Source organism: Callithrix jacchus, chromosome 5 (assembly GCF_049354715.1).
Source record: "Callithrix jacchus isolate 240 chromosome 5, calJac240_pri, whole genome shotgun sequence".
In the NCBI taxonomy this organism is placed as follows: domain Eukaryota; kingdom Metazoa; phylum Chordata; class Mammalia; order Primates; family Cebidae; genus Callithrix; species Callithrix jacchus.
Window position 1 is genome coordinate 146,752,799 of NC_133506.1, and position 15,030 is coordinate 146,767,828.

At 36.2% G+C, this 15,030-nt stretch overlaps 1 protein-coding gene across 2 annotated transcripts in view; it reads right to left on the reverse strand.

Moving 5' to 3' along the window:
• Positions 1 to 15,030, reverse strand: part of LNX2 (ligand of numb-protein X 2) — a 76,852-nt gene that overhangs the window by 11,828 nt on the left and 49,994 nt on the right. For both annotated transcript variants that reach the window (XM_078375220.1, XM_017973013.5), the window contains 4 exons: positions 11,063 to 11,310; positions 9,573 to 9,772; positions 4,253 to 4,621; positions 1,628 to 1,768 (listed from right to left, as the gene is read on the reverse strand). In XM_078375220.1, the coding sequence (XP_078231346.1) occupies positions 1,628 to 1,768; positions 4,253 to 4,621; positions 9,573 to 9,772; positions 11,063 to 11,310 (958 nt within the window). The remainder of the gene's footprint in view (positions 1 to 1,627; positions 1,769 to 4,252; positions 4,622 to 9,572; positions 9,773 to 11,062; positions 11,311 to 15,030) is intronic.

Consider the following 15,030-nt stretch of genomic DNA (forward strand, 5'->3'; position numbering starts at 1 on the left):
TTTATAGAATGACTATAATTGTCTGAAAAGCTTGTTTTGGTGAACTTGTATGTGTTTTCCCTAGGAGACCTTTACTTCACTAATCAGGATTTGACATAACAAATGGAGATACTGTAGTAAATAGCTAAATGAACACATTTCATTTCAAGTGGTTGCTCTAACCAGCCAAGTTTGCAGAGTGCCTGGAATAAGGATAAATTAAGCATTGCTATTTAGAACACTGTCATATAAAATTAAAGAGAATGAGAATTAGCATAGTTATAACAGAAAAGTACATGTGTCCAAACTTGAAATAAGGAGAGTTTGCTATATGAATCCTGGAATTACTAAGTACAGTCTTTCAAAGTCTCTTAAAACTATAATGTTGTTACATATACCGATATCTCAAATTATTATAAAATTCAATAACATGAAAGAATCAATTAACTTGTACCTGAGAGTTTTATATGTATACAAAATGTGTAAAGCAAGGACTGGCTATATGAAACAATGCCTATTCAAACTTTCCTGTTTAAAATAATTACCCCTTTTCCAGTCATCATTTAAAGGCAAATTACAGGTTTCCTTCATATATTTCGGGTTTTGCTCAGAAATGAGAATGAAGTCTGGGATTATAATTTATTTTAAGTATTAACTAAACCCGAAGACCAGTGACAAGTCTGTACAGAACTTAAGCTCAGAAAACTGTATAAATCTGATGGGCCAAAAATACTGTCTTTAAGCTGGTGCTGTCCTAGGGCACCAGAGACAGACTCTAAAGATAATTATTCACTCAAATGTTGTACTTTAAGGTGACAATAAGTTTTTGTTTAGTAAAACAATTTAATTTTACTTAATGAGAATTATTTTGCTAGCTCACATGTAGCTTTTATTTTCACACAATTAGGTAAGCATAACATCATTGTTTAAAACTCCTGGCTTACTGGACGTGTTCAAATAAAGGATCAAATGAAGTAAATAATATAAAGAATGCTAAAGGACCATTGAGGTAGCATCAAAATTCTCAGCTCAGATAGATAAACGTGAAATACATCATAAAACCAGCGAAATAGTGATTCTGAAGAAACAGTAGCAAATCTTAACATATGGGAATTTTAAATGATTTAGGGTAATATTCCTCTAGGCTTTAACATAAAAAGAAATATTCTATATGTACCTATCAAAATTCATGATTCATATGTTTAATATTCACACTTCTAATTCCAGTTTTGTAGGCGATGGGCTCAATTGCTAAGTATAGATTTGTCAATCTTGTCTTCATTATGTTATTTTAATAACCAACTCTTACATTTAAATAAGACACCCAAGATAAATTCCACTTTCAAGTAGGATCAAACAAATAGAAGATTTCATGCTTCTCGTTAATCACCTAGCAAAGAAAACTTTCCCTCCAAGAAACTATCTCTAGTTCTAAGAAACAAAGCAGTCACTCTCCAAGGTGGCAAAATAAATACATTTCACATTCTAAATACCTATATTTACTTTTTCCAACAGAAAAACAACGCTCACTTGAATCTTTTTTAAAAAACTGCTTTATTGAGGTATAACTGACATATAAAAAAACTTCAGTCTTATCGGCTTGTAACAATGATCCTTTGATGGTGGCATTAAAAAAAAAAATCCTTACCTTATGTGAGCTTGGTCTGCTGTAATACGGTGGTGGTGTGTGGTGCTGGCTGCTGCTATGATTTCCTGCTTCTCTCATGGTGTTACCAGGCTGGGGCTTCCCTGGTCTAGCAATTGTTAAATTCACTCTCTCTCCACTGGCCTGGAGAAAACACAAATACTTTACCACAGGTCACTAATGATGTTTGTCATTTTAAAGACTACATGCAGTGTAATTTTCAATGCACTTCTCAATCACTATACCAGGGCATCATCTGGGCAGTGACCGTAAGTACCTGGTGGCAAGAGGAATGAGTTCATTTCATTAGCTAATATCTTAAAACTTCTGCGGTTGAAGCGCACACATACAAAGATCTTGGGCATGCCCTCTGTAACTCCACCTCGAAAATGACCAAGGCAAAGTGGTCACACTGCCTGGGCTCTCATCTCCCCATGATTGGTAACTTTTCTTGTAATACTTCTTTGCCTCTTCAATGTTGGCCTTGATATTGTAAGGGAGAACACAGGAAATAAAATAGAAGGAAGAACTGCTTCGAAACTTGATTAGAGTCCCTTGTGACTTTTGAAATAAATTCCATGGTAGCTACTTCAGAAATAATAATGAAATTCTGCACAGCTTTGTTTCTGATGCTTTAGGTCTGAGTCAAAAATAGGACATCAGCTTCAACACTCTTGAAAATAATGACTACAGAAATCCTGCATAACAAAACTTTATATATACGGGTATGTGTGTATATGTGTGTGCGTGCGCACGTGCGCACGCGTGTGTGTGTGGCATACGTGCATGAATGTGACACACGTCTCAAGAGTTAAATTATTTTAGAGATTCATGAATATTGTTTTAAATTTACAGGCTTATTATCTATCATATTTTGAACATATGTTTACGCTGGTTATATTTTTACGAGTTATGTAATCCTTCCTTTTAAAGTGTAAGTCTAATTTATTTGATGATGACTCTTGGTCATGACCACAATGCCCAATTTTACTGTAATTCCTAAGGGAAAATATAATAGCCTGCTTTAAAGAAATTGTGGTACAAAGTGGAGACCTCTCCCATGATTATAGTCAATTATGTTAAGAAATCACTTTATTTTCAATTCTTACATTAGAAAATAAGTTATAAACAAGTTTAATGCCTTACAAAAATCATTTACTATTGGTTTCCTTTTAAGACATGGAGTGTATATATATATATATATATATATATATATATTTAATCCAAAAGAAATAAGACTTTTACTTATTTTCAAAAAGAAACAAATTGAGCAACTTCAGTTTTCCATTATTTGGAGAAAATTATAGCACAAAAGATGATGAAACATAAACATTCAAATATAAAATATTATCATGGACAATTTAAAATACATTTTCTACCTGTATATCTATATTTTTTACATTTTGGTTAGAAATTTAGTTAGAATCATCCAACTGGATGAACTAAATTAGATAATTTAAACATTGCTGACATATAGTTCATCTATTATTTTCTATCTTACTGAGCTAACCTCTCAACCTCTCACTTGACTCTTTTACTCAAACAAATGCTACAACTCCATTAGCTTTCTTCCTCCTCTTCCTCTTTTTTCCCCTCCTTCCCACCCATCTCCACTCTTACAAGATAAGCTGGGTTTTAGTGATGCAGCTGCTGGCTGATACCCACAGATATCAGGTCCTAATGTTGCCTCTGATTTAAGAAAATTTTAAGGCATCCAATTTCTTTAAACCTCAAGTCTATGAAATTAGACCAATATCAAAATCTCCTCTCAATACAATAAAGAGGGTTGAGACTTGGATTTTCTTAAAGTCTTCAATTTTCATTGTTATTTGATTCTGTGTTGTAAATACATTTTTCAATGACTATCGGCCTACCCTACTTCCTGATGCTCAATTATATCATGCTTGGTTTCCTTTATAGTGTTTTGCTGTGCTAACTTTAAGAAAAACATCTTTTTGTTGCAGCCTTATCACTGTAGAAGTTGCTCATATCATTAAATGCTATGGCATGTTGCAGAATGTGTATATCTTCTCTGGATGACTTTCCAATTTATCAGTCTTCATGCTTTTATAAAAAACATGTTCTTTCTCTAATTATGACTATCCTTCCTTACGTCACAAGGAGGCTATGTGGACAAATTTTATCATGTGTTTTAAACACTCTGAATTCCTTAAAAACACCACCAACAAAGCACTATAGAGATAAGAGTTACTCTTCTCCTATTTATGTAAATCCCAACAGGGAGTTAAGATACCAGGTAAGTCAGATCCTTGGTAATCACAACTCTTTTGAGCCACCCTTTCCTCACTTCTAAATGGTGGACACTACCATCTGCTACATCTGGCTTAATCGTAGAACCAAGAGCCCAAATGAGAAATGAATGTGAAACAGTAGAGCCCATACTCTATAAATAACCATCCCCAAAGTTCATAGGGATGCAGTTTTTAGAAAAGACTGTCTTCAATGAAGTTATACTTGTGTGGATTTTAAAGAATTCAGGTAGCTACACCTGATTTTCTAATGAAATATAAAATGTCCCCTGAGTTCTGATGTCATTTGCCAATGAAAACAAATACTGCTATATGGTCATTACAGCCAAGCCTTTGGAATAAAGGCCAAGAGGTTTACCTGAATAATCTGGGCAGCAAGCTCTGGAGTTCCATGCTTCAGATCATGCCCATTGATGGCCAGCACTCGGTCATTGCTGCTGAGCCTGCCGTCCTGGGCAGCCAACCCCCCTTCCAACAGATCAAGAATAAAAACACCTGGTTCGTCTGTCCTTCGCACTAATTTAATGCCAAGCTGTTCACCAGAGTCCCGTTTATGAAGAACCACTTGGAAAATCTCTTCTCGTGGAGAGTTACTTTCAGAATGGCTGTGTGCTCGGTTGCCAAAACGCCTCTCTCGAAGCACAGTAAGATGCAGTGTGTTGCAGGGCTGGGAAAGGACAGCTCTGGCATAGTTATGGGACACATTGCTGATATTGTAGTTGTTGACCTAGAAAAAAAGAATTGTGACCAAAGTGTGACAACCTTTTATTTTTCCAATTTGTAGGAATGTTTATGTAACATTTCCAAGGGAAACTAAGTATTGCAAGAGTGCTAAGTATGGTGAGAATGCTATACAACAATTATTTACAAAGAAAACCACATCAAAGACATTTAAAAACAGAGTTTCTAGTATTAACTTACAATGACTAGCATCAAGGAGAGAATAGTAGCCAGGATCAAGGGCTTTAAGACAGTCTTGAATTTGAGTCCTAGGTTCTTCCACTTACTAACTGATAACCTTAGGCAAATTACAGAACTTGTCTGAATGTGTTTCCTCATCTGTAAAATGTGTTTACTTCATGGGATCAGTATGAGAATGAACAGATCAACGTGGCAAATACTACTGCACTAAATACTAATTCTAGTGGAATGAAAATTTAAGTTTTACTGGATTACAAATTTGCTTTTTCCAAATGAAATACACTTAAGCTAGACAAAACAAACTGTTATTTTAAGGAAAGTGGCATATTCCAGGTATACAACCTTATTATAATAAGCAACTTTTTAAACTTGAAAGTAAATCAGGTTAACTGTAATTTCACTCTAATTTTTCAGCACACAAGTATTAGATGGATGCAAAAGCGATTAAGGTTTTTACCATTAAAACTAAAATGTAATGTATATCTAATGCATAAAGCGTAATTCAATACTCATACAACATTTATTTATTAACCGCTATAACCTTAAAAAAGTATAGTAACTGATCCTTGGATATGTAACAGCACTTGAAAAATGTAAGTTTTAAATACTACTATTTTGAATTTGTTGATTTTGACCTATTTACGCCTTTCAGAATTCAGTCATCAAATTCATAGAAGCCATACATAAACTTTTTTTCTCCCAAGTCTGCTTTTATGACTTTGGTAGTCATCCAAGTCCTTGGTAAAAGTATTGAATAATACAGGGTCAAGAACAGAACTTCTGAAGTTCTATTATATTTAGAAAGCAGCTTCTAAAAAACCAGGCAGACATAGATTCATTAGTCAAAACCACCATTTCCAGCTATTTAGCTTAAAAGCTACCTACCTGTAGGTTTACATTTCTCCATCTTACATTCAGACATATCACACATGACTTTAAAAAATGTTTGGCTGGCTGGGCGCGGTGGCTCACGCCTGTAATCCCAGCACTTTGGGAGGCTGAGGCGGGTAGATAATGAAGTCAAGAAATCGAGACCATCCTGGTCAACATGGTGAAACCCCGTCTCTACTAAAAATACAAAAAATTAGCTGGGCATGGTGGCGCGTGCCTGTAATCCCAGCTACTCAGGAGGCTGAGGCAGGAGAATTGCCTGAACCCAGGAGGCAGAGGTTGTGGTGAGCCGAGACTGCACCATTGTACTCTAGCCTGGGTAACAAGCCGTCTCAAAAAAAAATAAAAAATGTTTGGCTAAAATCCAGCCATGTGTAAACATGCAGCCTCATAACATATTTGTGAAGCAGGCTGGGGAATACTCTACAACTGGAAAAAGATTTCTCTTCCAGGAATGCATGGTTGCCAGTGAAATGCAGAGAAAGCAGAAACCAAATAAAATAATGTTTCCAGATTTTGTACAAATAGCATCAGCATAGCAAACTATCACATTTTTGAGCTAAATGTTTTTTTTAACCAATAAACAGCTATAATTATTTTCCTTCAAAACTGAAAATGCCTATATTATCTATGACTTCATTAAACTGAAAATACTTAATAATGTTCTAAGTTATATTACTTTTATTAATGATATTGAGGTAATTTATAATAGCATAATTTTTTTTCTTCAAAACTGCTCAAAAAGGCTGCATATGAAACTCTAAGAGTAGCAAATGGCTCTGAGGGCATATGGTTCTCCTTTTCAAAGTGTCTATTTAATAACATCTGCGTATGTAAATAAATATATATATATATAAATGTGGGAAAATCACCAAAGCCACACACTGCTTATGCATATGGTCTGCAAAAATGAAAATGCAAGCTAGCTCATTGGTCTGCAAATGAACCATCTTACTGCCTCTTTAAGATTTTCAAATTGGTTCACTGTGTTATATTTATTCAGCTTACACAAAGTTGGAGACGACCAGATAGCAAAATATACCAAATAGGCCTCCTTCCAAGTGTTTACTTTTGAATAACCATCAATAGTCCATATCTGGGAAAGGGGTGTGGCTTTATTTACTGGCAACACACCAGTTAAAAGCCAACCAGAAGTCAGGGCCTATAATATGGAGACACTTTGTGAATTCATTAGTCAGGTTATGTGCTCAGACTTTCCTTATCAATTTGAATCATTAAATTAGATATAAGATTGCCATTATTGGAGCTATTAGTATACAGGTTTACATAAACAGTAGTAATGCAGTGGAATTTCTACAGTGTAGACTTTACAACTTTGAGTTAATTCCCAAAAATATGGTCGACAATTTCAGATAATTATAATCTTTTGAGGTATAAAGATTCAGCTAATGAATTGTTCTCTAAGAGAATATAGAAAATAAGCCCAATGATGAAGTGTATTAGCGAACAAAATCTAGAAAACAAATCTCAGTTATATTCAAAGAATTATAAATAAAAACATTTGTTTTTACTTTAAAATTAAGAAAGAGAATGAAAAATGTATAACTATAGTAACAATACTGGGCTGGTAGCAAAAAACAAAACACAAAAATAAGTGTACACTTAAATTTTAGCTAAAAAGTCCAGAAGTGGGAGAGTCAAAGAACACTGAGTGGGCTGCAGAACAGGTCTATCTGGCTTTCCTGGTCTTGACCGCCAAAGTGTCAAGATGTCTGGGAGGATGATGCTGGGAAATGAGCTATAAAAGTCCCTCTGGAAAATCAGGTCAGGAGCAGGATGTAAGAAATTCAAGGGGTCCTACAAGTTGTGCCAGCCTGTGCAGCTAGAGTACTAACATGATAAAATGCAGCTAGGATAATTAAATAGCTAGCTATGACAGGATCAGAAATCTGATTTTATATCAGCTGGATTAGTTATGTTCCTGTATTCCTCTATTTCCTCTAGGTATTTAGTAAAAAACAAAACACTTTTTGAAGTTCAGTCTGTCTCAGCCATGCTAGGGGTAATGAAGGAAGGGTTCTGGCCTCAGTGTTAATTATTTTCAGGAATAATACACCATGAAAAGCAGCATACAAACAGAGTGGAAACCAAACCCAAGAATCCTTAGCAGGAAGATCAATCCTGGCTGCCTTTGTAGCCTCCCCCAGCCCCAAGTCTAGAGATTTCCTTTCAAGAACTAAAAATACTAACCAAGTTTTTGTTTTAATAAAGAAGATGGCTATTCCCAATGGCATGTTATAGTCAAATTCACTCTTTTATTGACTCAGCAAGTGTTTTCTGAGCACTTACTTATTATAAGCTATGAGAAATCTGTTTCATAATCTGTACTGTTAGCGTAGTTGCAATTACCATAGATCATGCCTACATATGTGAAATGTTCACACAATTTACTGTAACTGATCAGGTGCCAAGTGATGAAGAGAAAAGCAATGAATATCAATAATAACTAATGTAGGAAGAATCCATATGGGGGAGAATGGCTGAACAAAAGCTTTAAGGATGAAGATGATCAAACTGGTGCATGGGATGAGGACAGGTTGCAGTGTGGGAATACGGTGTTTGCAGGAAGAAGATTGCTATGTCTGGCTCTTCCACTGGATTATATATTCCATGAGGACAGGTAAGTATTTTGCTCTGAAATGTACCACTAGCTACTAGTACCGTGCTTAGAACATTGTGAGAAATAAATGAGCCAGTGTGCCTGAAATAAAGAGATTAAGAAGACAGACTATATAAGATACCATAGAGGACCCAGACTATTAATCAGTCTGGACTTGACCTCCTAGTTGAATCTTTGCAAGGCAAGCAGGGTTACTGATGTAATAAACTGGCAGTGATTGTGTCAGATTAAAGGGAGGAGAGTAGGGAGGCAGAAGTATATAATAGCGTATTATACTAAATTAGATATGAAGTAGTGAAGTCCTTTACTCCAGAAGTGGCAGGGAAATGGAAGTAGGGGGTAGATATCAACAGGTCATGGTGAAGGATTGAATTCACAAATCCAAGGAAAGAGGAGTCCCTGTGCTTGGTTGGCAGAAAACATTTTTTCTTATTTCTTCTCTCTCCTAGAAGTTATCCATATTTTAAGCTTTAATTACTATCACGTTTGTATGATGTAAATGTTCCAGGCCAGCATTAACATAAACTCCGGTCTTGAAGAATTCTTACCATCCTCCTACGCTCATCTCAACATGCCCTCTAATAAAATATCTTGTCCCATGCTAGTTCTTTTTTGAGAATACCTGTTTGTTGTTAAAGATCATCTTCTGAAAGGGGAACAATGGGGATTATTGAAAATGCAGAGTTAGACTGTCTGCTGAGGAGAGTACATTAGGGGGTTGATAGGAGATGACTGTAAGATTTCTGAACTCTATCTTATATTCTGTGGTATAAATTATGAGTGTTGCATGTTTTTTTCTAGATTCTAGTAGTATGTGTAGAAAAGGATAATTCCAACAATGAAGGTAATGAATGGGAAAACAGGGTGTAATAAAGCCAATGAGATGATAATTTCAACATGGATGAAGGTGGCCCTTGAAGAGCCACTCAAGAAGTCCAACCAGGAAGAGGCTAGCCAGACCAGGGAAGAGTCTAGCTAGCTCAGGGCGCCTGAGATCACATGCCAAGCCACGTCACAGGCAGAAATGAAAATTAAGGTACAAAGAAAAAAAATATTCCGTGTATATTGGAAAATAACACAAATTTATAAATAAATTCTGATGTTTTGCATATAGAAACAGCAAAACTAACCTATATATAATTTAGGTTCCATAACAACAGAATTTTCCAAGGGTTAAGTATAAGAACAAAAAGGCACACATTAACAGAATAATTAAAACTGATACCTGAAGAATCTGGTCTCCAGCAAGGAGCCTCCCATCTCTGGCGATGACCCCATCCCGATAGACCTCCTGGATGACAATGTTAATCAATGGTGTTTCATTGCCACCCACAATGCTGATTCCTAACTGAATGTAAGGATTGGACCGATGAATTTCAATCGTGGTGATTTCTCCTTCTGGTAAACTAAGTGGCTGTTGTGTGGCTGCCAAGTTAAAAATGAGACAGAGAAAAACATATGTCAAAAAAACCCCCAACAATTTATATTCTGATTATCTTCAAGTAAATATGTCATATTAATACATGATTAACAGCTAAGCAACAAAGAAACAAAAGGATAAGAAACAAAATGACAAAATATCTGTATGTTAAGATTATCTAAAGATTTTCTCTACCAAAAGTGATCAGTAAATAACTAACAAATAGCTACTATGTATTAGATCACTAGGAATGACACAGTGATCTGATTAAGAAATATGAAAAGAAAGTCATCCTGCCTAATTGATGAGAGAAAGTATGGACCATGAAACATGTACAAAATGCGTGGAAGTATAAAGGAAACACTAGCTCTGTGGCATAGAAATAGCACAGATGTTGAGAGTAGCCAAATCAAGCTCCTAAGAAGAGGCGGGTCTTGAATGGAGCCGTAGGAAACGAAGAAGATGCATAGTTGCAGCAAGGAAAATTCAAATTTGTAGTGGAACTTGGAAAAAGAAAATCATTTTTAAAAGAAAATACCAAGGGCCAACTACCATGATATGCCCAAGATCCATGACTACAGGCCTTCTGTTAACTTCCTAGTGGGTTATAGAGCAGTGGCTGGCACCAGAGGCATATAACGGTAAGAAGCATAGTCTTGGAATCAAATACAAACCCAGTTATTTACTGGTTGTATAAACGTAACCAATTAATCTCTCCAGCCTCAGTTTTCTTGTTAAAAAAAAAAAAAAAAAAAAAAAAACCCAAAACTTAAAATGTTATAAGCATCTAAACAGTTAATACATATAAAATGTTTGGCACAGTGCCTGACAGAATAGCATTTAATCTGAGCTATATATTTTGTGTTGTTCTTGATGTTGACTTCTTACGACAAGAAGTGAACAAGTTTCTGAACACACACAGACAGTAAGAACCATGAGAATGGGTAGTGAGTTCACAGACTCCAACAGAAAAGGGATGGGTTAGGACCACCCGCCTCTGGGGTAAGATTTGTGATTTGTTTCTAAAATGCAGACTGTTAGAAGGCTTCTGTATGTAGAGAGTGCTGGTTTGTATCAGAGAGAGAGTGCTGTTTGATTAGTGAAGATTGTACAATGAAAAGGGTGAATGCTGTATATAAACTACATCTCAATAAAGTTTTTTTTCTTTGTTTTTGTTATTTATTTTTCTTTAAGGTTTTTTTTTTTTTCCCTTAAAGAAGAAAAAAGTATGTGTTGGGCAAGTAGTGGGAAGAAAGGAAACAGATGAAATATACAAGGAGTTGCACCACACATACTGTCAGCTCCAGCACTCTCCTCAAAGGCAGGGTTGTCAAGGCCAGGCTCCTCACTCCATGCGGAAAGAGACGCTGATGTTAAGTGCCGCTCCACAGGCACTGTGCCTGTCCCCAAACAGTCTGTTTCTGGAGATAAGGTAACTGCAGGATCTAGTATAGTGGGCCCATTTTCATTCTCAATGTCTGCCTGAGTTTTACTAGTTTTCCTTCTCTCCAGGGCAACTCTCCGATGAGAAGCTCCAGGACATCTAGAAAAAAGAATATCAGATGGTTTCCAGATGATTTTGAAAACAAACAAAATAGAAAGGGGGACTAATAGCTTATACCACAACAAAAGAGTGGCCACGGCTCCCACACAAACAGAACTTCTAGAAGCTAGAAGTACCTACAGGCAATGCATAGTTGAGATCTTAATCTCCACTCACACTCAGTTCTTACCGCTCCAAAGAGCAGATAATCAAAAACAGAAGGTATGAGCATGAACAATGGTTTGGTATGTATCTCAAAGAATACGTCAGTAAAAAATTGTATGTAGGTATGTACTTGTCACCAAAAAAGACCCTAATAGTCGTCTCAGTACTGCAAGAATTATTCTGAAATTCTGATTACATAACTCCTTTACAGGTTAAATGGCTTAACCACAGCAGTGAAATCAGCAGTCTTCCCCACAAGTGGTTGCATCTGACTTAGACTTGATTGTGTTACCATGCTTCTATACTCTTCACAGACACGACACACTCATTAATTAGTGGAAGCTTTACGACGGACAGGAAGACAAAGCAAAGACCCATATAATTTATTTTATGATAGACATAGAAAGAAAAACATGCCTCCTAGTTTGTGAAATTAGAATTTCAACAGAATTACAGATATGCTACATAAACTGAAGAATACATTCCAAGTACTTGGGAAACTTACATAAATACCCAGAAATCATAACCGTTAACCTGTTTGTTTGTATTTATTTAAGCAAATAAAAGGAGCAGATGGATGCCTGTTTTTAAACTTAAAGGCTCTATATAACAAATTTTAAAAATGATGTCAAGGGGCCAGTGCCTTTCCACTGGACACCTTGACTGACAGTGACTAATGTCTAGTTTAAGGATGGGGGGAGGACAAGAAGATCAGTTAAGGAAAGTTGGACACATAAACCTGAGGCCTATCATGACTCTACAGATGCCACCTGCTGTGGTTGTAATTAGCTACGGTAACGCTTGGTAGGATAGGTAATCCCTTATGTCTAGGATTACAGACCTTCACTCAACAATATTTTTTAAAAATCCAAAATTTCTAACACAATAAAGTACAGAATTAAATTCAGTTAAAACTAAAAGCAATCCCTTAACTATAAAAATAATGCATTTTCCCTCCTGAAGATTTCTTTTAAATCCTAGATTTCAAGTTCTTGAAAAGGATTCACTCTGAAATGTCTTTATTCATCTTTCTCTCATTTCTTCTTTTCTCTACACCTTGTTAAGAAGGGAACAAATGGTTTTCCCCTCTGTGTTGCTGTACAGCAATCCAAGGAATGCTCTTCCAAGGGCCTGACAACTATTTTTGAAAATTAGATCATAAAAAAATTACTTTTGTCAAGCAAGCAGGTTTAATAAAAAATACATTTTTAAAGTATTTTATTCAACAAAGTTGGGGCAAAAACTGGACCATAAAAATAGTATGACTGAAAAAGACAGGTAAAGATTTAATTTACAAAAATCACACCACACGGAAGTATCTACACAAGAATAGCTAGTCTTCAATGGAAAAAATGAACCAGGAACAGAAACTGAAGAGGAAATACAAACAGATTATGTACACCTGGGAATCAGTCTAGCTAACAACTCTACACCCTCACAAACTAAATAATAAGGCCTATCTTATAGTTATTAAATATACAAAAATAACTTTTAAAAGGAAAAGCTAAAGTTGTTAGAAAGGCAAAGTAACAGGTATACTTAAATTCAGTAAGACAGCAAACCGCTAAGAGGAACTAAAGAAAAATATTAAAAATGACATCATGTAAAATATGGAGAATATTTCACTCAGCATTAGAAGAGGAAGGCTATAGATAGAACCTTTGAGAAAACCCATATTTAAATGAGATGGACCAACTGAGTAGATGAGATTGAACAACTAGACCGAAGGAGATTATGAGACAGAGTGCAAACTTAACCAGGGAGATAAATGTGTCAACAAGAAAAAGTGACCAATAGTGCATATGGCCACAGAAAGGGAAAATAAAAATAAGGACCAAAAAGTGTGGGTTGATTTGGCAATCAGAAGGTAACCTCAGAGAGAACACTTTCACGATGAGGGCAAAAGACCAGATTATACTACTAGCATTTCTGTTAACATAATATATGCATTCTAGAAAAACTGCAACAGGGCTTAAAGGAAAAAAAGAGCTGGGGTAGACCACTCAAAACCTATGCATCAGGGAATGGGAAATGGCTGCTAATGAGTATTGGCTTTCTTTTAGGCATGCTGAAAATGTTCCAAAAATTGGATTGTGATGATGGTCACGGAGTTCTGTGAATGCACTACAAAGCACTGAATTGCACACTTTAAAGTGTGTAATTTATAATAAATTTATAAAATAGGTGAATTTTTTATGTGAAAACAGGTGAATTTTATGATATGTGAAATACATCTCAATAAAGCTATATTAAAAAAAAAACTATCAGGAAATGACTAGATCAGAGCAGGCTTGGACAGAAAAAAAGCTCAGCTAGCTCAGAGCCATCATTCCTCAAGTTGCAAATACTTGGGACTGAAAGAGAAAGGAAAAACTTAACATTTGTGGAGTGCCTAATTTGTGCCAATCACTTAGGTAACAACCTTTATATACATTATTTCATTAAATCCTCACAATCACTCTGTTATCCCCATTTAACAAATGGGAAACTTGAGACTTAACCAACTCAGCCAACATCACAGAGCTATTAAATTGCAGAGCCATAATCTAAACAAACTCAGATCTGATTTCCAAGGCTTCTAGCTTCTGTTCTTGCCAGTGTATCATACTAAATTCATTCATATGTGTTCTTTTTCTAGGCCTTGGGAAAATATATCTTGAATTTCTTCTAAAAACTTGTACCTAGAAACACAATCACAGGCTGTTGGGGCTAGAAGGGACTTAGTGATCATTAAAAAACAGAGATCAAAAAACAAAAACGTATCCACCTTTGGAAATAGAGCATTTAAGAACACAAACTGAAACTGCACTGGAGAAGGTAACTTGGTTTATTCAGGTAGGTAACTCAAGGTAGAAGACTACTACAGAGAACATAAAAAATAAAAACAATAGAATAGAAAAGCATGCGACACTCAGTTAGACTGAGGTAGGCACATGCTGAAACCATGCAGATGGAAGTGGAGCTGTGAGACAGTGGGCTGCAGAGGCAGTGCAACCTGCCAGTGGCTGAGGGCTGCACCTCCTAAGGGAGGGATCTGAACATGTAGGTGTGTTTTTTATTTTTATTTATTTATTTATTTTTTGAGACGGAGTCTTACTCTGTCGCCAGGCTGGAGGGCAGTGGCGCAGTCTCGGCTCACTGCAACCTCCGCCTGGGTTCAACCGATTCTTCCGCCTCAGCCTCCTGAGTAGCTGGGACCACAAGCGCGTGCTACCACGCCCGGCTAATTTTTGTATTTTTAGTAGAGAGGGGGTTTCACCATGGCCAGGATGGTCTCGATCTCTTAACCTCGTGCCAAGAATGCCCCTGTAGCAGCCAAGACCCAAACAGGGATTTTTCCTTTCCTGCTGAGGGTTGTTCTTCTATTTCCAGTATTCTCGCTCTCCTCATAAAGAAAAAATTACATATGGACTAATTTGATTTATGCTACAGTGAAGACATTCCCTGATAACAACTGCATATGAGCTAGTTCACACTAGGAAGCACGTGGTGTAACGACACACTGTATTATTGTCAGTAGTATTAGTATTAGTAGTAGGGCTGGTGGTAGTACAG